At 43.5% G+C, this 24,565-nt stretch overlaps 2 protein-coding genes across 6 annotated transcripts in view; one reads left to right on the top strand and one right to left on the bottom strand.

Annotated features, from left to right (window-relative positions):
• The window catches only part of TMEM156 (transmembrane protein 156), a 33,421-nt gene extending 33,049 nt beyond the window's left edge, over nucleotides 1–372 (bottom strand). For all 3 annotated transcript variants that reach the window (XR_010731940.1, XM_066280467.1, XM_066280466.1), the window contains exon 1: nucleotides 240–372. Coding sequence is in view for 2 of the 3 variants with exons in the window: in XM_066280467.1 (XP_066136564.1) it covers nucleotides 240–327 (88 nt within the window). In the remaining variant the exon portion in view is untranslated. The remainder of the gene's footprint in view (nucleotides 1–239) is intronic.
• A 16,989-nt stretch (nucleotides 373–17,361) lies between these two features.
• KLHL5 (kelch like family member 5) overlaps nucleotides 17,362–24,565 on the top strand; it is a 91,022-nt gene continuing 83,818 nt past the window's right edge. Inside the window, exon 1 of one of the 3 annotated variants that reach the window (XM_066279207.1) lies at nucleotides 17,362–17,635. The gene's annotated coding sequence lies outside the window, so the exon portion shown is untranslated. The remainder of the gene's footprint in view (nucleotides 17,636–24,565) is intronic. The other 2 variants (XM_066279204.1, XM_066279202.1) reach the window with 2 other exon arrangements.

The raw sequence follows: 24,565 nt of genomic DNA, 5'->3' as shown, positions 1-24,565 counted from the left end.
TAGACCACAAATTTTAAATTATCTTTTCATTTTTTAATTTTATTATTGTATGTTATAATAATTAAGTACTACCACAAAGGTTACTGTGCTATGTAACAGTCATTTTATTAGCTTTTCAGGCATAGAGCTGCAGCCCATGCAGAATGTATCCAAAAAGAAGATGTCTCCTGTAACCATTAGCTATCATAATTTTTTTTTTTATTAGAAAAAGAAAATATAAATTATAATTATAGACTCACCTTTTGGTGTCTTGAAATATTCTGGCAAAACTAAAATGAATGTGATCACTATTGCTAAAAGTAGTTTAAGAAGGGCTGTTTTTGTCATGTCTACTCACATGGCGCATGTGTTCTCAGCCAGTACAGTGACGGCAAGTTTCTTCCTGCTTTGCGTTTCATCTCTGGAGTACTTCAAGTTTATGCAATTTACCTCATACTTCCTTTAGGGTAGGACTTAAAAAAAAGAAGTCTTGAACTGAGACTTCTTCATTTTGAGTCAGTTGACATTAGGAAACATACCTTCAAATAAGCACATTCACACTGTCTTCTAAACAAAATAAAAATAAAGATATGATCTCAAGAAGCACCCAGGTCTTGTCTTCATCTAAATTTGAAGCTATTTTTTCTTTTTTACCGATTTTTTTTCTTCTTTTTTTTTTTTTTTTTTTTTACAGAGACAGATTGAGAGTCAGACAGAGAGAGAGAGATAGATAGGGACAGACAGACAGGAACAGAGAGAGATGAGAAGCATCAATCATCAGTTTTTCATTTCGACACCTTAGTTGTTTGTTCTTGATTGCTTTCTCATATGTGCCTTGACCATGGGGCTACAGTAGACTGAGTAACCCCTTGCTCAAGCCAGAGATCTTGGGTCCAAGCTGGTGAGCTTTGCTCAAACCAGATGAGCCCACGCTCAAGCTGGCTACCTTGGGGTCTTGAACCTGGTTCCTCCTCATTCCAGTCCAAGGTTCTATCCATTGTGCCACCGCTTGGTCAGCCTTGTTTACCAATTTTGTGTAATATATAAACCCACAATAGTCTCACCAAAAATGAAAAGATGAATGTCAGTCATGTCCAGGTTATAGGAGCATCACTCATTCATTCACTTATGAAATGACTATTGACCTCTTTTAAGTGCGAGGCAGACACTGTGCTGGATTCTGTTGTTTAGAAAAAATATGTCTAGAGGACAGTAAACGGTATGAAAGGTAAGGGTAAATTAAGATACATGCAAAATCTTAGTTCTACTTTACTACACTGTAGAAAAGCTCATCATTATCATTGTAGAAAATACTCATCGTTATGCCTGTAAACACTGTGTTTATTGTTACAGAATCCATATTTTCTGTTCCCATAAAAAAAGACCTTTTATTATGATAATCACAGTGAAACAAAGTACTTTGTTTAGAATATAGGAAGGGTAGGAAAAATTCATGATGAATAAAGAATATGGGCAAACAAATAGTTTCATTCCATTGTTCTTGCTTTCTAGTGTTTTTTTCAATGGTAATCAGTTTCTCCTTGTTCAATCTCCTGTACCCCTACCACCCATCATTTCCATTTATCTTCTTTCTTGTTCTTATCCACTCAACCCTGAGTTTTATGGAACCATAGGTGAGTGAGGAGTAGGAGGCAGGGAACCAAGGTCATGCTGTGAGTATATTATGAGTATGAATGAACTGTCTTTTCTGATTGGGGATGGGGATTTGATAGACGGAAATCAAGGGTTAAGAGACCTTAAAGACCTGAGCCTAAGAACAGTCACATGGGATCAGGGCCTCAAACACTCAACTTATTTTCTAAACAACATCAAGAATCATTCAAAGGAAGAAAAGAGTTGATGAGAGTCATTGCCCACACAGCTTATTGGAATACATATCCAGCAGCATCTTCAGTAGAGAATCTGACCCTAAATTCTTCCCCATTTTTCTGGTGTGGCTAAGTTATCAGTGGACCTTCTACTCCCCATTTTGACCCTGTTTTGATCCCCTCAGACATTCTCTTATTTATGAATATAAACATTTCAGTCATAGTTTTACCAATAGATATAAAATTGATCAAGAAAGCATTTACTGCCTGACCAGGCAGTGGCGCAGTGGGTAGAGCATCGGACTGGGATGCGGAGGACCCAGGTTCGAGACCCCGAGCTCACCAGCTTGAGCGCAGGCTCATCTGGTTTGAGCAAAGCTCACCAGCTTGGACCCAAGGTCTCTGGCTCAAGCAAGGGGTTACTCGGTCTGCTGTAGCCCCACGGTCAAGGCACATATGAGAAAGCAATCAATGAACAACTAAGGTGTTGAAACGAAAAACTAATGATTGATGCTTCTCATCTCTCTCCATTCCTATCTATCTGTCCCTATCTATCCCTCTCTCTAACTCTCTCTCTATATATAAAAAAAACATTTACTTATGTAACAGCATTAAATTAATTTAATTCCTTGATGACTTTTCTTAAGAAGGCAGTTAAGCCACTTCAATACAGGGGGAGCTATAAGTAGGTGTACAGTTGTTCATATGGAAAATAATACAATAATTAGTAAATAATACAAGAATAAACTCTGTGTTTTGTGTACTCACAACTGTAAACCTACCTTTACCCCACCCTATATTTTTCACTTTGATTATTATTTTACTGAAATTAGTTTTGTTATATCTATTCTTTTCTACAAACAACAATGCTTTGCTTTCTTTACTAATTTTTTGTCTCTGTGAAATTTTATTGATTTGAGTTCTCTTTGTGGTAGTATTTCTTGCAGACTGGCTTCTGTGAAATTTTATTGATTTGAGTTCTCTCTGTGGTAGTATTTCTTGCAGAATGGCTTCTCCCTTCCTAGTTCCTTGCTGCCCAATATGACCTCCGACTGCTTATCCTCTTCTTGAGAGCGTAGAAAACAAACTTTAAGTGTGTCGCTCTGTTAGAATGTGATGTGGGTATTTACCCTGAGGAACTGTGGGAAGCCACAGCAGCTCCCAGAGCTTGGGGAGTGTGTAAGGGCTGCCCTCGCTGCTGGGCACTCTTCCTCTGGTGTCCTTCCTTGCGTCTGTGATCTCCATTTCTGTACCATAACCTCTCCATCAAGCAAACATGACAACTCTGCAGATTAAGTTATTTCTAAAGACGTCATTTGAATTTTAATAGTCTATAGATACATAAGAGTTCATTTAACCATACTCCAATAATGTCATATTTTTAAAAAATTTTATAGACCCTAGCCAGTTAACTCAGTCAGTTAAGAGCATTGTCCTGGAAACAACAAGGTTGCCAATTCAATCCCTGGTCAGGGCACACAGGGAAGCAAACAATGAAGCACAACTGAGCGGAACAACAAAGAATGCTTCTTTTCCCCCTTCTCTCTCTCTCTCACTTTCTCTCCCTGTCTCTAAAAATTAATCAATAAATAAAACATTGGCTGGATAGCTCAGTTGGCTGGAGTGTTGTCCTGGTGAAGAGGTTGCCAGTTCAATTCCCCAGTCAGGGCACATCCAGGAGCAGCTTAATGTTTTTCTCTCTCTCTCTCTCTCTCTCTCTCTCTCTCTCTCCCGCCTCTCTCAAAAAAAAAACAAAACACCACTTTTTTTATATAGCACCACAATGTGAATATTCTTACATCTTTGTGTGAATATGATTACAGAGTAGAATTACTGAGAAATAGTATGATTTTTGAAGCAGTTGATTTATACAGATAACTTTCACCCAGGAAAGTTGTGTCAACACACATGCTACCAACTGTGTATGCGAGTGCCCATATACGACCAAACATCACACCAGGCATTTTATTCTTTTAGCCTTTTTTTTTAAAGATTTTATTTTTTCATTTTAGAAAGGAGAGAGAGAGAAGGGAGAGAGAAGGGGGGAGGAGCAGGAAGCATCAACTCCCATATGTGCCTTGACCAGGCAAGCCCAGGGTTTCAAACCGGCAACCTCAGTGTTCCAGATCGACACTTTATCTACTGCGCCACCACAGGTCAGGCTATTCTTTTAACCTTTGTCAAATTGAAAGAAAAAAAATAAATTGGTTTTTTAATTAGCATTTCTTTGCTCGCTAATAAATTTGAACATGTTTCATATTTACTGAAAATTTGCGTATCTTCTCTTGTGAATTACCTATTCGTATATTTTATTAGTTCACTCATATCCTTGTTGCTGTTTACCAGGCCTTTTTTCTCTGTTGGGAATATGTATCCTTTGCCATATATGCTGCAAACATTTTTCCTATGTAGTCACGTGCCTCCGTTTTGTACATGGTGGATTTTTTTCTCCCCTGACCATTTTGTGAAAGAATATAATATATGGTAGATTCTGTACTTAAAAGTTTTATGCTGTGAAACACAGTTCTTCCTCATGGTATTTATAATATTACCAAATAATTTACAGTGTATCAAGTAATTTATTATTTAAAGCAAAATTTGCTTGCAGTTTGATCTTGGCTGCCTGCAACGCCAGGCAGACGAAGAAGCCTGGGCCTCTCCCACACAGTGGAAACATCTGACCCTCTAATAGCTTGTTGGAGTTGATGATAATGGTAATGATCCACACTTGCATCATTCTGTTTTACAATTTCCAAAGCACCTTCACAAATATTAAATTATAAAAAGAGAATGTCCACAAATCTGCTATTACCCACTGTGGGTTTCTCTCTACTACCTCAGTTAAGGAATAAGAGATTAATAAATCTAAAGCACAAGACTCTGTTGCTACTGCATTAGTGTTTAACTTTCCCAAGTCCTATGTTTCATATTTGAGAATCAGGATCTCAAAATACTTTTTTTTTCTTCAAAATACTTTAATGTATCTATACTTCTAACCAAGACTGAAAATCTTAATTAAATAATTTATATTGTATTCTAGATAAATTGTTTTTGTTTTTAAATGAGAGAATCCTTTATTGCAAGGAGCTGCTCTACCAGGGAAGCAAGAGCAATGTACTCTTTAAAAACAATAAATAATGGCCTTAAAAAGGTTGGTTAGCCCTGGCCGGTTGGCTCAGCGGTAGAGCGTCGGCCTAGCGTGCGGAGGACCCGGGTTCGATTCCCGGCCAGGGCACACAGGAGAAGCGCCCATTTGCTTCTCCACCCCTCTGCCGCGCTTTCCTCTCTGTCTCTCTCTTCCCCTCCCGCAGCCAAGGCTCCATTGGAGCAAAGATGGCCCGGGCGCTGGGGATGGCTCTGTGGCCTCTGCCTCAGGCGCTAGAGTGGCTCTGGTCGCAACATGGCGACGCCCAGGATGGGCAGAGCATCGCCCCCTGGTGGGCAGAGCGTCGCCCCTGGTGGGCGTGCCGGGTGGATCCCGGTCGGGCGCATGCGGGAGTCTGTCTGACTGTCTCTCCCTGTTTCCAGCTTCAGAAAAAATGAAAAAAAAAAAAAAAAAGGTTGGTTAGATTTAACTTCTATGTAGTTATCTCTTATTGTATGAAACATACACTTGTTGTATATGTACCTTACATGTTAAAATTATCTCCAATTCCTTCACTTCATTCTGTAGAAAGATCGTTTGAGGGTCAACAGCAGCAACGACTAGTGACATTTATTGAACATTTACTATGTGCTATTGCACAGTATTGAATGTTTCACATGGATTATTTTATCCAGTCCCAGGGAGATGTTTAGCAGCTGATGCCAGTAACAACCCTCCCCCAGTTTTGACAACAACAACAAAAAATGTCTCCAGACACCACCCAGTCCCTGTGAAGGCAAAAGAGCTTCCAGTTGGGAACCACTGTGCTAAACACTTCACATATATTAAGTCATTTAATCTTCAAAGCAACCCTAGGAAATAGTCACTATCATTGTTTCCATTTTACCCACTTCAGATCAGTTCTATTCTAGGTAATCTAATCATTCAGAAAGTGACTTTAAAAGATAATTTCTATCTCGGCCCTGGCCGGTTGGCTTAGTGGTAGAGCATCGGCCTGGCATGCAGGAGTCCTGGGTTCGATTCCCGGCCAGGGCACACAGGAGAGGTGCCCATCTGCTTCTCCACCCCTCCCCCTCTCCTTCCTCCCTGTCTCTCTCTTCCCCTCCCGCAGCCAAGGCTCCATTGGAGCAAAGTTGGCCCAGGCGCTGAGGATGGCTCCATGGCCTCTGCCTCAGGCGCTAGAATGGCTCTGGTCGCAACAGAGCAATGCCCCAGATGGGCAGAGCATCACCCCCTGATGGGCCTGCCGGGTGGATCCCGGTTGGGCGCATGCCGGAGTCTGTCTGACTGCCTCCCATTTCCAACCTCAGAAAAATACAAAAAAAAAAAAAAAGATAATTTATATCTCAATCAGCCTAATTACTTCTAATAGTGTTAGTTGCAGATAAACTGTCTACTTTGGCAACACAGGGATGCTTGGATTAATACACATTGTTGGGGGGTAGGGGGAATAATCTCTTTTTAATGAGACCTGCCTGAGTATTGAGAGGGTTTGGGGAAGTTCAATGTCCTCAATCATTTTGTGGCTCGTTCAACAAATGGTTATGGAACACCTGCACGATGACAGGCAGCATTCTGAACCCCAGAGATAAAGGAGCCAAGTTCCTGCACTCATGTTCTAGCAGGAGTACATTCCGGCAGCAGATAATAATCGAATAAGCACAACAGCTTATTTTCAGATAATGTTAAGTATTCCGAAAAAAATACGGCAAAGAATGATGGGCTAACAGAAGGTTGGCAGGACACATACTGGTTTATACAAGGATGTTAAAGAAGGCTTTGTGTGGTTCCATTTATAAAACATGATAGCCTGACCTGTGGTGGTGCAGTGGATAAAGCGTCGACCTGGAAATGCTGAGGTCGCTGGTTCGAAACCCTGGGCTTGCCTGGTCAAGGCACATATGGGAGTTGATGCTTCCAGCTCCTCCCCCCCTTCTCTCTCTCTATCTCTCCTCTCTCTCTCTCTGTCTCTCTCCTCTCTCTAAAAAAAAATGAATAAATAAAAAAAATTGGAAAAAAAGTGATAGAAAAGGCAAAACTACAGGGTTTTGAAGACACATTGTCAGTGGTTACCAGAGGCTGGAGGTAGAGGGAGAGGTTGACTACAAAAGAGACAAGGGAACTTTTAGGATGATGAGAAAGTTCTATACTGTGATGAAGGTGGTGGTTATACAACTGTAAGCATTAGTCAAAACTCTAGAACTGTACATTAAAAAGAACTGATTTTACTATAGGTAAATTATAACTCAATAAACATAATTCTCCCTCCTTCCCTCTCATTTTCTCTCCCTACTCACCCCTCCCCTCCAGCCCTCAGGCTTTTTTTGTGGTTTAGAAATGGAGATTATTATTATTATTATTATTTGTATTTTTCTGAAGTTGGAAACAGGGAGGCAGTCAGACAGACTCCCACATGCGCCCGATCGGGATCCACCCGGCACGCCCACCAGGGGGTGATGCTCTGCCCATCTTGGGGCGTCGCTCTGTCTCAATCAGAGCCATTCTAGCGCCTGAGGCTGAGGCCACAGAGCCATCCTCAGCTCCCAGGCCAACTTTGCTCCAATGGAGCCTTGGCTGCGGGAGGGGAAGAGAGAGACAGAGAGGAAGGAGAGGGGGAGGGGTGGAGAAGCAGATAGGCACCTCTCCTGTGTGCCCTGGCTGGGAATCGAATCCGGTACTCCTGCACTCCAGGCCAACGGTCTACCACTGAGCCAACCGGCCAGGGCCTAGAAATGGAGATTATTAAGAAAGGGGCTGGGATGTTGTTTCTGAGGCTGGGAGTGGGGACCAGAGAATCCCCAAGGGAGCGGGGTTCAGGCCAGCAGGAGACTGCAGCATTGCCTCCGCTTGCCTGCAGTGGCTATGGCGAGGTTGTTGCAAAGAAACTCAGAGTGTGAGGGCTCATGGGAGGTCACCCCTTTAGCAGCCAGGTCAGTCAGGCCAACCCAGGAAGCACAGCCAGCCCCTCAGCGAACCAGGAAAGATGGTCAGCCCAGCTCAGACCACAGGCTGCGGGTTCACCGAGCTGCCTTCTCTTTGTTCATCCCCGCTCTGGGGAACTTCTGGTTTGATATGCCACCACGGTCTTCAGAATGCTCCCTGGGCAGAGTTCACCTGAGGCCCCTGCACACGGGCCTTCTCCTTCGCAGTACTGTCCCCACCTCAACCACCTGCAGAAAGAAGCACAGAGTCTACCAGAGTCTACTTCCCTCTACAAAACCAGCGGCATGGAGATAGCAGCTTATGCAGAAAGAACCCATTGGTAGTATAACACTTAAAGGGAATAAGAGGCAGGCTTGTCTGCCCAGCCAGTATGCTCTGATACTGGGGGAAGGGTGTACGGGGGTTAGAAAACTAAACCACTCCAGAATAGATTCCTAGGACCACGGTAATATTTCAGCCTCTGGAAACCAAGTTTCTGACAACTAATTTGACATTGAAATGCATTATCAGGTTATTTCCATGTATAAGGAGACAGAAAAACACAATCAAAACATTCTTTATGATACTGGAATATAACAACTGGACTCTAGGAGATCCAGTAGAATCAGTTGCCCAGAGTCTGAAAGTATGCAGTGCGATAGCGCCAGTCTCAGATGGAAAGAACCGGAGGTAACAAGAGGGCGTTTCAATATCAAACAATGAAAGCATTCCATTTTCTTCCTCTCCATCCCAAGAAGATCAAGCAATAGTATTCCTTAGATTCAGAAGAGCTGTCTTGTTGCAGCCCATTTTTATCTGAGACTGGACCTATTGGTCTTAATACTTTCACACTCTAGGCCAGTGTTTTTCAACCAGTGTGCCATGGCACACTGGTGTGCCGTGAGACATGGTCAGGTGTGCCGTGGGGAAATTAAACATGGGTCCCCCCCGGGTTCGATTCCCGGCCAGGGCACACAGGAGAAGTGCCCATTTGCTTCTCCACCCCTCCGCCGCGCTTTCCTCTCTGTCTCTCTCTTCCCCTCCCCCAGCCGAGGCTCCATTGGAGCAAAGATGGCCCGGGCGCTGGGGATGGCTCTGTGGCCTCTGCCTCAGGCGCTAGAGTGGCTCTGGTCGCAACATGGCGACGCCCAGGATGGGCAGAGCATCGCCCCCTGGTGGGCAGAGCCTCGCCCCTGGTGGGCGTGCCGGGTGGATCCCGGTCGGGCGCATGCGGGAGTCTGTCTGACTGTCTCTCCCTGTTTCCAGCTTCAGAAAAATGAAAAAAAAAAAAGAAAAAAAAAAAATAAACATGGGTCCCCAAACTACAGCCTGCTTATGTACAAACAATGAGAAACGGGCTCCTGTGTTGGATGATGTTGTGAGCATAGTGAACTTTGTGAAGATGCGACCTTTGAGATGTTGCTTATTTGCGTCTTTGTGTAAAGAAATGGGAGCAGAACATAAAATCTTATTGCTCCACACGGAGGTCTGGTGGCTGTTGCGCGGCAAAGTGCTGGCCCGTGTGTATGAGTTGCGAGAGGAACAAAGTATTTCTGACAAACGAGAGGCCCGATTACTCAAAGCTGCTTGCAAGTGATGAGTGGTGTGCAAAGCTGGCATACCTGGCTGATATATTTCATTATCTGAATGAACTGAACACACGGATGCAAGGCCGAAATGAAAACCTGCTTACAAGCACTGATAAAATGAACGGATTCCGTTTAAAGGTGCAGCTCTGGCAACAACATGTGCGGCGTAGCAACCTTGAGATGTTCCTGCTCACTGAGAAACAGCATGATGGCAACACTGTTGCAATGTGCAAGGTGATTGGCAGACATTTGAAAACTCTTGAGAAGACGTTGTCATTTTATTTCTCTTCAGCCTTCACAGAATGCCTTGACTAGGTTAGGGACCCATACAGCTCAGTATCCGTTGCTGGAAAGGACATGACTTTAAAGGAGCAAGAGGAACTCATTGAACTGAAACAAGATTGTGGTTTAAAGCTAAAGTTTGCTGATCTTCTTTTGGACAGTTTTTGGTTATCTGTTGCCAAGGAATTCCCCATTCTGACCAACAAAGCTATTTTGACATTGCTCCCGTTTTCAACCACATATCTATGTGAGCTGAGCTTCTCAAGCTTGACTGCGATAAAAACTAAAACCAGAGAGAGACTGAGAACTGTTGAGGAAGAGCTTCGTGTGTGTCCTTCTACCATTCCTGCCAGGATATCCCTTTTGTGTTCATCGAAACAGGCCCAGGTTTCACACTAAGTGAGTATAAATACATTTAGAAACTATATTATTAACTATATGTATAATATGTACTGTGTTAGAGTGTCGTTTTGGTGTGCCCCAGGATTTTGTAAATGTAAAAAATGTGCCGCGGCTCAAAAAAGGTTGAAAAATCACTGCTCTAGGCAATTGATTTTACTCTATTTCCTAAAGAATCAAAGGTTGTTATATGCTAGCAGCATGAAGAATGTTTCAAGTGGGCTTTTTTTTGGGGGGGGGTCTTTTTATACATGTAATCTGTAAATAACATTGTTTCTTGATTTCCTTGGGAATAGAAAGGAGTAGAATGAAATACTTGTTTTCTTTCCTCTTTGTATGGCTTGGACTGGTGACTCTGTCACTGTCTTCAGAATGTGTATAGTACGTGCCACCTTCAATTCACCCACTGTTTATCCATCTCAGGTCAGCTGTTTGCTACTCAGCCAGAATCTTTGCTCAATAATTCTGTGCTAAGTCACTGAATATAGCATGCAAGTGCAAACACAGAGGGATGTGTGCTTTTAAAAGATGAACCAAATGGAGGAGGAAGAGGAAACATAATGATTGATAAGAACTCTTCAGTTTTGCCTGACTGAAGAGTGGCACAGTGTATAGAGCATCGGACTGGGATGCGGAGGACCCAGGTTCGAGACTCCGAGGTCGCCAGCTTGAGCGTGGGTTCATCTGGTTTGAGCAAAACTCACCAGCTTGGACCCAAGGTCGCTGGCTCGAGCAAGGGGTTACTCAGTCTGCTGAAAGCCCACAGTCAAGGCATAAAAGAGAAAGCAATCAATGAACAACAACTAAAGTGTTGCAACGAAAAACTGATGATTGATGCTTCTCATCTCTCTCTGTTCCTGTCTGTCTGTCCCTATCTATCCCTCTCTCTGACTCTCTCTCTGTGTCTCTGTAAATAAATAAATAAATAAATAAATAACTCTTCAGTTTATATATTTGTCTGATTCATCTCTGTTCATTCTCTTCCCCATAACAAGTAACACCATGTCATCTATGCTGTAGGACTCTTCATAAAACTTGGTGTTGCTGAATGAATATTCTATAAGCAAACTACCAGCACAGCGACAGACCTAAATGCTTAACTTGGCAGAGTGATAATACACATTCTCTGAGAATGTTAAAATGAAAGCCAGACTGAGTGGTTCCTGTCCGTTAGACAGTAAATCAGGAAGTCACGTGTCAAACATGAAGACATATCCTGGAACATTTTTTTTAACTCATAAAAAATAAACATCGGTAAGTAGTCTAGTAATTTTTATCTTCCAAAAGCAAAACAAGCACACTGAGATACTGAAATAATTTTTTTAAATGCATGGAAATAAATAGAAGTACTTTGTGTTCATCCATTACCTTGTAAGTTTATGGAATCCTAAATTAAGGACTGTCTAAAGTTTCATGAAACTGGTAGTATAATACTATAAATTAGAGGCAAGTCCCTGTTTGTAAATGTTATAATGCTTTGGGGGGGGGGAATGGCCCCCATACTATAATAGTTATTTCTCAAGGCTTCATAGGTGAAGCGTGTTTTTTCTTTCATTCATTCAACAAATGTTTATGAGTGCCTGATGTTATAGACCTCTCAGCTAGTCAGAGAAATAGACACATTAGCCGATGTCAAAGACCATCAATCACCTGCTACAACACAGGGATGTGCAGGGTATTATGGGAACCGAGGGGAGGAACATGTTCAGCCTGGAATGTTCAGAATGAAGACTGCCAGAGGAAGTGACCCTCGAGTTGAGTCTTGAGGGATTTATACAAGCACCGATTGGAAAGGCAAGGCACTCCAGACGGAGGAAACTTACTTCAAGGTATAATTATGAGAGAAATTACATGTTATAGACACTGCAAATCGTCCTTAGAGAAGTAGAGGGGTTCAACTAGAAAGAATCTTACAACCATGTTAAGATGTTTGAACTTGACCTTGAAGGCAACACAGAGTCACTAAAGTGTATTCAGCTGGGTCCAGGGGAATGAATAGAATTAGGTTTGTGTTTTAGAAAGGTTAGGGAGACTGGCAGGAAGTGTTTAAATTTGTTTCACCAAAACCTTTCCTCTCAGTCAGAAAGTGTGGTCTGATTACAGGAGGCCTCCTAATGAGCAGGTGGATAGAAACAGCTGCAGGAGAGAACACGCACACCTTCCCCATGGCCCAACACTGTGTAGAGCACTTTTTCTTTCTTTTTTTTTTTTTTTTTTGGTAAAAAGTTGTCTTTATTTGTCACTTATATACCTTATCTTAGTTATACCATTTTGGTATTCATAGTGACAGTCCCCTAAAACCTGGGGTCAGCCCCCACAAACTGGTAATCATTAACCACAGAGCAAGAGCCCATGCAGCACAGGGCCCTACTGAATGATTACGGGCTTTAGGGGATGCTGTGGGGCTCTGCACAGGAGACCCAGGCCCTCCAACTCACAGCCTGGAAGTTTGAGAACTGCTACACTGTCTCTCTGAAGCTACAGCAGTCCCATTGGTGGGACCAAGCCGACCATGTGTAGGGAGAGCCATCAGGTCTCTGCTCAGGATTGGGTGTGGCAAGGCCATGTGTGATATAGTGGTACGCCTGGACTGTGGGTGGACAGACCTGCTGGGCCCATCCTGATTCTGCTGCTGACTTTCTGGGTGGCTCTTGGCAAGTCATTTTCTGTCCCTCAGTCTGTCTGCTTCCTGGTTAGCACTGCTAGTGCAGTCTCCTAAGAGCACTGTCTCTTGATTCAGACAGGTGCCAAGTTTGCCACCTCTACTGAGTCGTGACCATGGCTCTGTGCTTTGAGGGTCATTGTGTGCCTGCTGCTGGTGGGCCACCTCTCTCCACAGAGCAGCACTTGCCTCTGCTGCTCCCTTCTTAGAACTGGGGTGTCCTCCAGCAAAGTCCCCTCAGGCTGACAGTGCCTGACTCTGTTGTCCCTGCTCCCAAGCCCTGCCAGGGACTTGTCCCCTGAGAGGGGCTTCCTTAAAGGCCTTAAAAAAGATTTCAATTCCTAAGATCTAGGTCACCTGTAATTGTGAACAGAATTTATTTTAGACACAATTGTGGGTCTTTTCCTCTCATAGGGTAGTTCTTACATAGATGCTCTAGGGACAAAAAGGAGTGAGCTGGGAGGGGGTTTGTAACGACCTTTCCTCCATTTGTAAAGAGAGTCCCACTTGAAGAAGGGGCATTATGTCAGTCCCCAAGTCCTGCGACTGGACTGTGATTGTGCCAGAACAAAGACTTGGACAGAAGTACAAATGAGGCTTTTAGTCTTGGTTATGATTGGCTCAAGCTTGATGGCTCCCATGAGAAAGACAGAAAAGTGACCCTACCATGTGGAGCAAGAAAAGGAGCCAAGAGGTAAGGAATCTAGGCAGGCCCCCTGCAAATCTACACCTGCCCTTTGCAGGTGGAAGATTCCTTTCCTGGAGGAATGAAAGCTGTGGAAGAATAGCTGAACAAATGAATGGAGTTATGGTGGCTACTTATATTCTCCATAATATCATTTCTAATCTCCTTTACCTTTTAGTGAAGTTCATTTTTAAAATTCTAGATTGGCTTGGCTGTGGTTAAAAAAAAAAAGAAAGCTAGGGAACTTTTTTTTTTAAACCAAGTTAAAGGGGGGAATAAGTTACCCTGAGTATCCAAAAGAAAACAGTGAGCATCTGAGGTGAACTTCAAGGAGACGAAGTTTGGGTTGGATTTATGTGGCCCATCTGGAAATGATCCTTTCAGGGGTATGGTATGCTCATGTCTTTTAAAGCTCTGCATTTTAGCCCTAACTAGTTGGTTCAGTGGCTAGAGTGTCAGCCCAGCATGTGGACATCCTAGGTTTGATCCCTGGTCAGGGCACACAGGAGAAACGGCCATCTGCTTCTCTTCTCCTCCTTCTCCCCCTTCTCTCCCTCTTCCTCTCCCACTGCCAGTGGCTGGATTAATCCAAGTGTCAGCTTGGGCACTGAGGATAGTTCGGCTGATTTGAGCATCAGCCCCAGATGGGGGTTGTGGGTGGATCCTGGTCAGGGATTATGCAGGACTGTGTCTCTCTATCTCCCCTCCTCTCACTTAAGGAAAAAAAAAAACACCTCTGTGTTTTAATAGGAGACTGTTTTGTGTCAAAACATGGATAGCAGCAGTACTATTAAAAGTAACCCTAAATCCTCTATAACAGTGATTTTCAACACTGTTTTTCCTCATGGCGCACATAAACTAATTACAAAGGGAGAAGAGGTCAGTGCCCCTGACTAAATACAACTGGTTCATCTCATGGTACAAATAAATTAGTTACTAAGGGAGAAGAGGTCAGTGACTTTCTTTTTCCTTAGTAATTAGCTTATATGTGCCATGAGGAAAGAAAAATTAAAAAGGTTGAATATTTCTGCTCTAAAAGAGATCCCATTTTGGGATCCACATTTTGACCATAGATACTGTACATAATGGTATTTGAGCCTTTAATCTTCCCCATCCACACTACTGGTAATCAGAGCAGAAATTGTAAAGCTAAACCATCTCTTTATTAAGGGCATCTGCACATAAGGATTAAGTTCTGTTTGCTACCTGTCAGTACTACCCTTCAACCAGCTGAAAACATTGTTAACCTCACCTTCATGATTATTATCCACTAAAATCATCTGAGCATTCATAAAGGACATTATATTAGGACAACCTATCAAGTTATCAGTAAACAAATTTTAGGTTCACTTATTCAAATTCTGATGACTGCTGTAATCAGGAAAAAATATTAAGACTTTGACAGTATTTCTTGATCCATCATTACTCCCCAATACTATGGATCCATTTATGGGCCAACTTGTAAGATAGCAAAAATTCTTAGCTATGAATGCTTCTTCAATATGTTGCCAGAATAAGAGATTAAAAACAACCATTTCAAATTCTAATTTTAAAAAGAAGTTGTATTTTAAGTCTTATTCCTATGTCTAAATCATATGACTCAGTTATAAGATAAGTTGTATGAAAGCCCTTTGGCCATTACAAAAAGGAACACAAGCTATCTTTCCTATGTGAAGTCATGCATTCATTCAAAAAACATTTGTTGAGTACCTACTACTTATCGGCAGACACAATAAGTAATAGATACTGGAGATGTAACAGTGAACTTTAAATAGACAAGTTTATGCTCTCATGAAGCTTATATTCAGTGGGACTAGAGAGATTAGATATATGTTAGGAAGTGCTCGGTGCTGAGAAAAGGGGCGGGGGCTGTTGCGGGTTTACACAGGATAGTCGGGAAAGGTGATATGAAGGAAAAGGGAAACTGTGTGTGAATAGCCAAGAGTCCTCCAGACAGAGGGCATGCCAGAGCTTGACTGGCAAGTGCTTTGTGTTTTGGCAGAAGAAGAAGAAGTCCAGTGTGGGGAACAGCCTGAAAGCAAGCCAGGTAGGAGATGAGGCCAGCAGCAGGGGGCCAGATCACAAGGGATGCTTAATTTGATTTGCTTTTATAGGTTTGGTGGAGCAACTAAACTGTAAACATCCATTAATAAATCAAAGAAAATAAATTTTAGGACAGTACAAACAATATATTTAAGGTGAAAAAAAAGAGAGAAAGGGTATATGGGAAATTCTATTTTTAAAATTAGAATTCATTTTTTACAATTGTAATTTGATTTGACTGCAATCTTTTTCTAGTCTTTCTCACTATCTACCCAAAGGAAAAAGACAATTAAAATTCCAGAACTGAACAACAAATGAAAGGGGGGAAAAACTATGAGAAGAATGTCCTTTACTGTTTATGTACATACACAAATGTTAGCAATAAAAAGTCAAAGGAGAGCTGAAAAGTAGTATCAAATTCCAAAACTTTAGGCTATGGACTTAGATAATTGTCTTTTTTGCTTATAGACAATGCTCCTAAAATAATTTTTATCTATGCATGTAGGGGATTGCAAAGGAGTTGGGGTGTCTCTCTATGTGGCTCTGATTAAAATAAATAAATAAATAAAGGTATCCTGTGCTCCTGTGGAGCCCTCAGTGGTAGATTTTGTGATGTGTCTCTTTCCTGATTGTGACAGTTTTAAATCAGCCCTTCCGCTTTTCTTTGAACTAGTTCAATGCTTTATTGTTTTACATTATGTTGCTTTTTCTAACCACTTCCCCAAGGGGTGGTGTGCAAAAACAGATCCCTAAATAAATCTCCCTTAGGTCGCTGCCACAATTTGGCTGTTATCCTGACAGTGACTTGATCCATCTGTCTTCTGGACGACTTGTTTGCATTGGATTTTCATTATAAAGACACACTGAAAATGTCCTGAGCAAAATGTCATTGGGTGGGGGGTGAGGGGAAATGACATTTAACCCTGGTGGAAAGCATACAGCTAGCCCAAACACTGAATCTGCAAATAATAAACATATGCATTACTTGGAAACCAAAAGCAAGTGGACATTTCATTGACACATACATCACTCTGAGACAAACTAAGGAAACGCCTGTCCTCTCTTACCCACCATGAGCTTCATGGGGAAAGGGGCCTTAGCTGTTTTGCTCAAGTCTGATTATGATTTAAAATATGTAAAATGATTTAGATTTGTGCTTAGCATACAGGCGCTGGGTGAATTAGTAATTGTTCTCAGCACCTAATATACCATATAGTAGGAGTTTTTAATATGCTTTGGCTAGAAGAATAAGTAAGGAATCTACTTTTGTCGAATTCCTATTAGACCATCACCAGAAAATGATGATTATAGACAGTGTTGAGGATCCTAATTGCTATGGCACAAACCCATACCTGGAGAATAATGATGAACAGATTGTTACAAGGAGAAGGGGTGCAGGGACTGAAAACAAGAGGCGACTCTGGGTGAGTTTTCCCAAAGCTCCAGGACAATACAATCCTGTCCACCAGAACAGTGACCCACAGGCCCGCTGTCTGGCCGCCTTCCGGCCCTGCAGAGGGACCTCTTCCTAAAGTTCAATCCCCAAGAATTCCCCATTCCCAGTTTCAAGGGGCGGGGAACAACCGGAATCTTTGTCAGGATCTCCGCGCCCCGCCCCCTCCTCAGAACTCCGCCCAGACTGACGTCCCCCTCCCCCCACAAGCTCCCAAACCTCAGCCCGCGCTCCTTCAGATTGCCCTTCCTTTCCCAGGTCCCCACCGTCGGCGCGCGCCGCGCTGGGGGGAAGCGAAACCGCCAGCCCGGAGGCGGCGGCAGCCCGGGCACGCGGCCCGGCGAGGAGGGGGCGGAGCCTGGCGGGAGGGGGCGGGGCGGGCAGCCGCAGGCGCCGCGCGGGGACTGACCCGGAGCCGGCCCCGACCCCGACCCACTCGCCGCCTGTCCCCTCCGGGTGACTGAAGAGTTGGTACGCCGGGCCCGGTGCACCTTGACGGAGGGGCAGTGGCCCGTCCCGGGCCGGCCGGCGCCGGGGGTGAGGCTGCCAGGAAGAGGTTGGGGGCGCCCGAGGGGCCGAGCATCCCTCTCCTGCACCCGCCGGCCCCTGCCCCCGGCCGGTCCCCCTCCTCGCGCCCAGCCTCCTCGCCCCGCGGTGACCCACGGCCGCCTCGGGAGCCCGACAAGGTAAGTGCAACTTCCCCCTCAGTGTCCGGGAGGGGGCCGCGGCGGAGCGGCCGCCCCATGGGCCCACTCCCCGCCCCCACGCGACCCCCTCCCGGGTCCCCGGCCGCCCGAGTTCCCCTGGGTTCTCTGGGAGGCGGCTTCACGACATCTCTGCCCCAAGGGGTGGGCCCGACGGGGACCCCCCCAAACCGCGTCCGGGACTCGAACCGGAGCGGACCTCCCTGCCGCGCATCCCAGAGCCCTGGAGCAGCGTCTGGGCCGCCCCGGACTTGTGCAAAGTTCTGGACGCGGCGTTGGTGACGGGCCTGCTGAGGCGTGGGCTGCTGCCCAGATCATTTGCTCTTTTCCGTACTGTTCTCCTAATAAAACAAGCTGGAAACCATTCCAGATTTTTTTTTTTCCCATTGTTACCCACAGACTATCACCATCTAAGTTTTGATTTTAAGTGCAGACTATCACACTCTGCACCCCAGAGTGTGCAGAATCAAAAAGGGAGACTTGATTTCCATAAAAACGGTTGTGCGTCGCTGAAACTTTTTCTTTTAAGTATTTCAGTGCCTACCTCGGAATCAAAAGCTAAGCAGGTTTGCTCTGTCAAAGAGTGAAGCATTACTGCCATTTTTATTATTGTCCTGTTTGATTTTTAAAAATATATTTGAATGGTTGATACAGTCACAAAATTCAGAAGGTACAAAAGTGATAATATATACAAACTCTCTCCCAGCCACCCATGCACCCCAGCCAACCCATATTACCACCTTTCTTCTGCATCCTTCTTTATGTATATGCAAGTACACTTTTAAAAATGAAACTTATGCATTATTAAAGTGCTTTGCAGTTACTGGTGCCAAGTAAATGGTCGTCACTCTCCTGTTTAGAAAACAGTTTAATAAGTCTTTTTGGTTATTAGACCACTGAAAAACAATAATGACTTTTTTCTGTTTTTTAGCATTTGTGAATATAACTATATTGTGAATGTGTATGTTCTTTTGGCTTGTCATAGCTATGTGAATACCTTTTTACAAAGTTGAGTAGTACACTGTTTTGGGGTAATGGGGCGGGTAGGTAGAAATCAATATGAAATTGTAAGAAGATAGGTCTCTTAATATATACAATAGATAGGTACCACCAAAAGTGATTTGAAGCAACTTAGTGTCCATGTAGTACTACAGGGTGAAACAAGTCCATGTAGTACCATAGGGTAAAACAAAACTAAGTGAGAAAATTAAGGCAGAGCAGGAAAAAAAAAAAAAACGTTATGGGAAAAGATAATACTAAGTGTGTACTACAAGATCATATGATGCAGTTGAGAACATCTTTAAACTATCCCTACAGAAAATAATGAATTTTGGACAACAGTGATGTCCAAAGAGTAAAAATGTTTACTCTTTTAAAGGAGAATATATTTTGTAACCTTTAACAAATTTATTTGACTACGGAACACTAATTAAGAATCACTGAACCTGTAGAAATGAATGGATTGCCTATTCTTCAGTAATTTCTTCTTGAGGATTTCCTACAGCAGAGGATTGATAGGAATTGGAAGCAAAGAATTTGAGTTTATCCAATTTGGTAAGAACCAAAGTGAAGATAATCTAAAAGTCAGAATTTAATATACTATATATTAAAGACAAAGTCTACTTTTCCCCTGAATTCTTTCATAATTCTTCATTGTTTTGCAAGTTGCCTATTAGACCAACTGACCTCTAGGACTTCCTTCAGTGCTTCAGGGGTACTTGGGGTCTTGAATTAGACTAGGTTTAGGCAAATTTCCTTGAAGAATGACTTCAATTATTCCTAGATATAAATATGATTAACACATTATTTTCATCACAAATATGATTGACACCATTAATTTACTATCAGATCCTAGAATTCTGGCATGGTAAGAGACTTTAGAAATCATGGTACATAGTGGAAAGAAATTTGGAGCTACAAAATCTGGGATTCTGCCACAATGTGCCAGGTTTTTTCTAGCAAATTTATGAACCACACTGAATCTGTTTTTCTGTTTATAAGATTAGAATGATGAAGGAATGATTTGAATCAATTCTTTCAATAGATACTGAGAGTGGAATAGATGCTGGGTACTAGAACAAGTTTTTTGTTGTTGTTTTTTTTTTACAGAGGCAGAGATAGACAGGGACAGACAAACAGGAACGGAGAGAGATGAGAAGAATCAATCATCAGTTTCTCGTTGCGCATTGCGACTTCTTAGTTGTTCATTGATTGCTTTCTCACATGTGCCTTGACCGCGGGCCTTCAGCAGACCGAGTAACCCCCTGCTGGAGCCAGTGACCTTGGGTCTAAGCTGGTGAGCTCTTTGCTCAAGCCAGATGAGCCCGCGCTCAAGCTGGCGACCTCGGGGCCTCGAACCTGGGTCCTTCCGCATCCCAGTCCGACGCTCTATCCACTGCGCCACCACCTGGTCAGGCTAGAACAACAGTTTTAAGGGTTGGAATACAACATGATGGCAGAGTAGGTAGATGTTACACTCACCTCCTCCCAGGACCAAACAACTACAGGGGTCCCCAAACTTTTTACACAGGGGGCCAGCCAGTTCACTGTCCCTCAGACCGTTGGAGGGCCGCCACATATAGTTCTCCTCTCACAGACCACCAATGAAAGAGGTGCCTCTTCCGGAAGTGCAGCGGGGCCGGAAAAATGGCTTCAGGGGGCCACATGCAGCCCGTGGGCTGTAGTTTGGAGACGCCTGAACTAAAATGTTGAGCAGTCAGCCTGAATAACCAAGTGAAGACTAGCTGAAGAGAAGTCTTATAACCAACGATTTATAGAAGAAGCCATATCGAGACTGGAAGGAAGGGTGGAGACACAAAAAGCTGGCCACACTCCCATGGGTGGCTGAGATGCCAGAGGGATATCCCAGCTGCAAAGTCTTCCCCTGAGGAGAGTAAGGTCTCACCCTCACACCAGGCTCCTTAGCCCAGGGCACCACAAAGGTGTATGAGCACCCAGTGGGTGGTAGCTAGACTTGGAACACCCTGGGATATTTGCTGAGTAACTTCAGACCCAGTACTAGCACCAAGTTTGAACTTGTTTAGAGCTGGTGAATACCAGTCGCCTTTATCTGGTGATTCACTAAGAACATACTCATGCAACTCAAGTACCACCAGAAGCTCTTTTCAGTAACTAAGCCTAGTGGGCAGCTGGCAGGTGGAGGCAGGCAGAGGCTGATTGAGGGATTCCATAAGACTTTTGCTACCTGACCCTGTGCCCAATGCTGGTAAGAGACAACTTGGTTAAAAAAAAAAAAGAGAGAGACAACTTGGTGCACAGCTTTTGTGTGTGTGTGTGTGTGTGTGTATTTTTCTGAAGCTGGAAACGGGGAGAGACAGTCAGACAGACTCCTGCATGTGCCCGACCGGGATCCACCCGGCACGCCCACCAGGGGCGATGCTCTGCCACCAGGGGGCGATGCTCTGCCCCTCCGGGGCGTCGCTCTGCCACGACCAGAGCCACTCTAGCGCCTGGGGCAGAGGCCAAGGAGCCATCCCCAGCGCCCGGGCCATCTTTGCTCCAATGGAGCCTTGGCTGCGGGAGGGGAAGAGAGAGACAGAGAGGAAGGGGGGGGTGGAGAAGCAAATGGGCGCTTCTCCTATGTGCCCTGGCCGGGAATCGAACCCGGGACCCCCGCACGCCAGGCCGACGCTCTACCGCTGAGCCAACCGGCCAGGGCCATTGGTGCACAGCTTAATCCTTCCTGTGCATACCAGGCCCAGAGGAGGCAGCCACAAACTGTGGATTGCTTTATAGCCCCTAACAGGTTGCCAGGGTGGGCCAGTCACAGGCAGCATCTGATATTGGCCTGCACCAGAGTCTCTTCCAAGAGGCCCCAGAACTACTAGACCTAGTGGCCAGCTTCAGACAACAGCAGAGCAGGATCCAATTAGCTTCACAAGTGGCATATTTAAAGGAAGATCTGGGCAGGGTCCAGACCAGGTGTCCCCAAACTACAGCCCACGGCCGCATGCGGCCCCCTGAGGCCATTTATCTGGCCCCTGCCGCACTTCCAGAAGGGGCACCTCTTTCATTGGTGGTCAGTGAAAGGAGCACTGTATGTGGCAGCCCTCCAACGGTCTGAGGGACAGTGAACTGGCCCCGTGTAAAAAGTTTGGGGACCCCTGGTCTAGACCATGCTGAGGTGAATTTTGCCCTGCATAGTCATCACCTGCACAGCAGCTCATACACTGTGGTTGAAATTGATCCTCACCATCAACCAGCCTGAGGGTTGACCCCATGCACAAATGGACCAATAGCAATCAAAACTCAGTTACAACAGGAGGGTCTACATAACCTATACTGGGTCATTCCTGGAGAACCCAGATAAAGTGATCAAAGAGACTATGTCATGGGTCCCACAAGACACTTATTACATAAGGCCACCCTACCAAGACTATAGCAGATATACCTAATACTTAGAAACAAACACAAAAAGGCAACCATAATGATGAGACAAAGAAACATTCCCTGAATGAAGGGACAGGAGAAATTTCTAGAAAAAGAGCTAAATGAAATGGAGGCAAGCAATTTACCAGATATACAGTTCAAAAGAATGGTTAAAAAAGATGCTGAAGAGGCCCTGGCCGGTTGGCTTAGCGGTAGAGCGTCGGCCCAGCGTGCAGGAGTCCCGGGTTCGATTCCTGGCCAGGGCACACAGGAGAGGCACCCATTTGCTTCTCCACCCCTCCCCCTCTCCTTCCTCTCTCTCTCTCTTCCCCTCCCGCAGCGAGGCTCCATTGGAGCAAAGATGGCCCTGGTGCTGGGGATGGCTCTGTAGCCTCTGCCTCAGGCGCTAGAATGGCTCTGGACACAACAGAGTGACGCCCCAGAGGGGCAAAGCATCGCCCCCCGGTGGGCATGCCGGGTGGATCCCGGTCGGGCACATGCAGGAGTCTGTCTGACTGCCTCCCCGTTTCCAGCTTTGGAAAAATGAAAAAAAAAAATGCTGAAGGAACTTAGTGAAAATTACAATGAACTTAGAACTGCAGCAGAATGAACAATGACATAGAAACCATTTTAAAAATTCAGTCAAAATTGAGACTATACTATTGTAAATGAAAAATACACTAGAAGGAACAAACGGTTGGATGAAGCAGAGGATCAAATCACCAGTTGGAAGACAAGGTAGCAGAACATACACCATCAGAGCAGCAAAATGAAAAAAGGATTTTTAAAAATGAGAAGAGTTTAAGGTACCTTTGGGACAACATGAAAGCGTAGCAACATTTGTATCACAGGAGTACTAGAAGAAGAAGAAGGAGAACAAGGATTGAGAAATTATTTGAAGAAATAATGACTGAAATTTTTCCTAAACTAGTGAAGGAAAAAAACATTCAAGTGCAGAGAGTTCCAAACAGGATGAACCCAAAGAGGCCCACACCAAGACACATCAAAATTAAAATGGCAAAGGTTAAAGACAAAGAGAGAATTCCAAAAGTTGCAAGAGAGAGACAGTTACCTACAAGGGAGCTCCCATAAGACTGTCAGAAGATTTCTCAACAGAAATATTTTAGGTCAGAAGGGATTAGCATGAAATATTCAAACTGATCAAAAGCAAGGATCTACAACCAACACTACTTTACCCAGGCTATCATTTAAAATTGAAGGGAAAAAAAGAATTTCCCAGAGAAGAAAAAGCTCAAGGAGTTTGTTACCACCAAGCCAGTATTACAAGAAATGTTAAAGGGCCTGCTTGAAGAAGACGAAGGAGGGGAAAAAAAGAAAGAGGAACATAGTTAAAAGAATAAAATGGCAATAAATATGTACCTATTAATAATCACTTTAAATGTAAATGACTTAACCATTTCAATCAAAAGACACAGGGTAGCTGAGTGTAAGAAAATAAGACCCATATTTATGCTGTCTACAAGAGACCCACTCCAGAATAAAGATACACACAGACTGAAATAAAGGGATGGAAAAAATTATTCATGTAAATGGAAGTGAAAAAAGCTGAGACAGCAATATTTATATCTGAAAAATATAGACTTTAAAATAAAAGCTGTAGTAAGATACTAAGAAGGAAACTACATAATGATAAAGGGAGCAATCCAACAAGAGGATATACCTTGTAAACATTTATGCACCCAACATAGGAACACCTAAATATATAAAGCAAATCTTGATGGACATAAACAAAGAGACTAACAGCAATATAGTCATAGAAGGGGATTTTAACACTGCATTGACATCAATTGATAGATATTCCTGGCAGAAAATTGACTAGGAAACAGGGGCCTTAAATGATACACTAGATTAGGATTTAATTGATGTCTTTAGAATATTTCACCCAAGGCAACAGAATGTACATTCTTTTCAAGTGCACATGGAACACTTTCTAGGATAGACCACTTGTTAGGACACAAAACAAGTTTCAATAAATTTAAGAAGATGGAAATTATATCAAGCATCTTCTCTGACCATTATAATATTAAACTAAGAAATCAGTCACAAGAAAAAAACTGAAAATCACACAAAAGCATGGAGGTTAAATAACATATTACTAAACAATGAATGGGTTAACAACAATTCAAAATATATACATGAGAGAAATGAAAATGAGAATACAACAACCCAAAATCTGTGAGACACAGCAAAAGCAGTCCTAAGAGGGAAATTTATAGCATTACAGGTGTACTTCAAGACATATACATACCATAAGATCTCACTTATACGTTGAATCTAATGAACAAAGTAAACTGGCAAAATAGAAACAGAGGCATGGATATATGGAACAGACTGACAGCTGGGAGAGGGGCAGGGGCAGGGGAGACTGGATAAAAGAAGGTGAAGGGATTAGCCAAAAAACATATATATGTATATATATACATATATATGTATATATATATGTATATATATATAATATAACACAGAGACACAGACAAAAGTATGATGATAGCAAGAGGGAAT

Source organism: Saccopteryx bilineata, chromosome 5 (genome assembly GCF_036850765.1).
Source record: "Saccopteryx bilineata isolate mSacBil1 chromosome 5, mSacBil1_pri_phased_curated, whole genome shotgun sequence".
Classification (NCBI taxonomy): domain Eukaryota; kingdom Metazoa; phylum Chordata; class Mammalia; order Chiroptera; family Emballonuridae; genus Saccopteryx; species Saccopteryx bilineata.
This window is presented reverse-complemented; position numbering and strand designations above follow the sequence as displayed.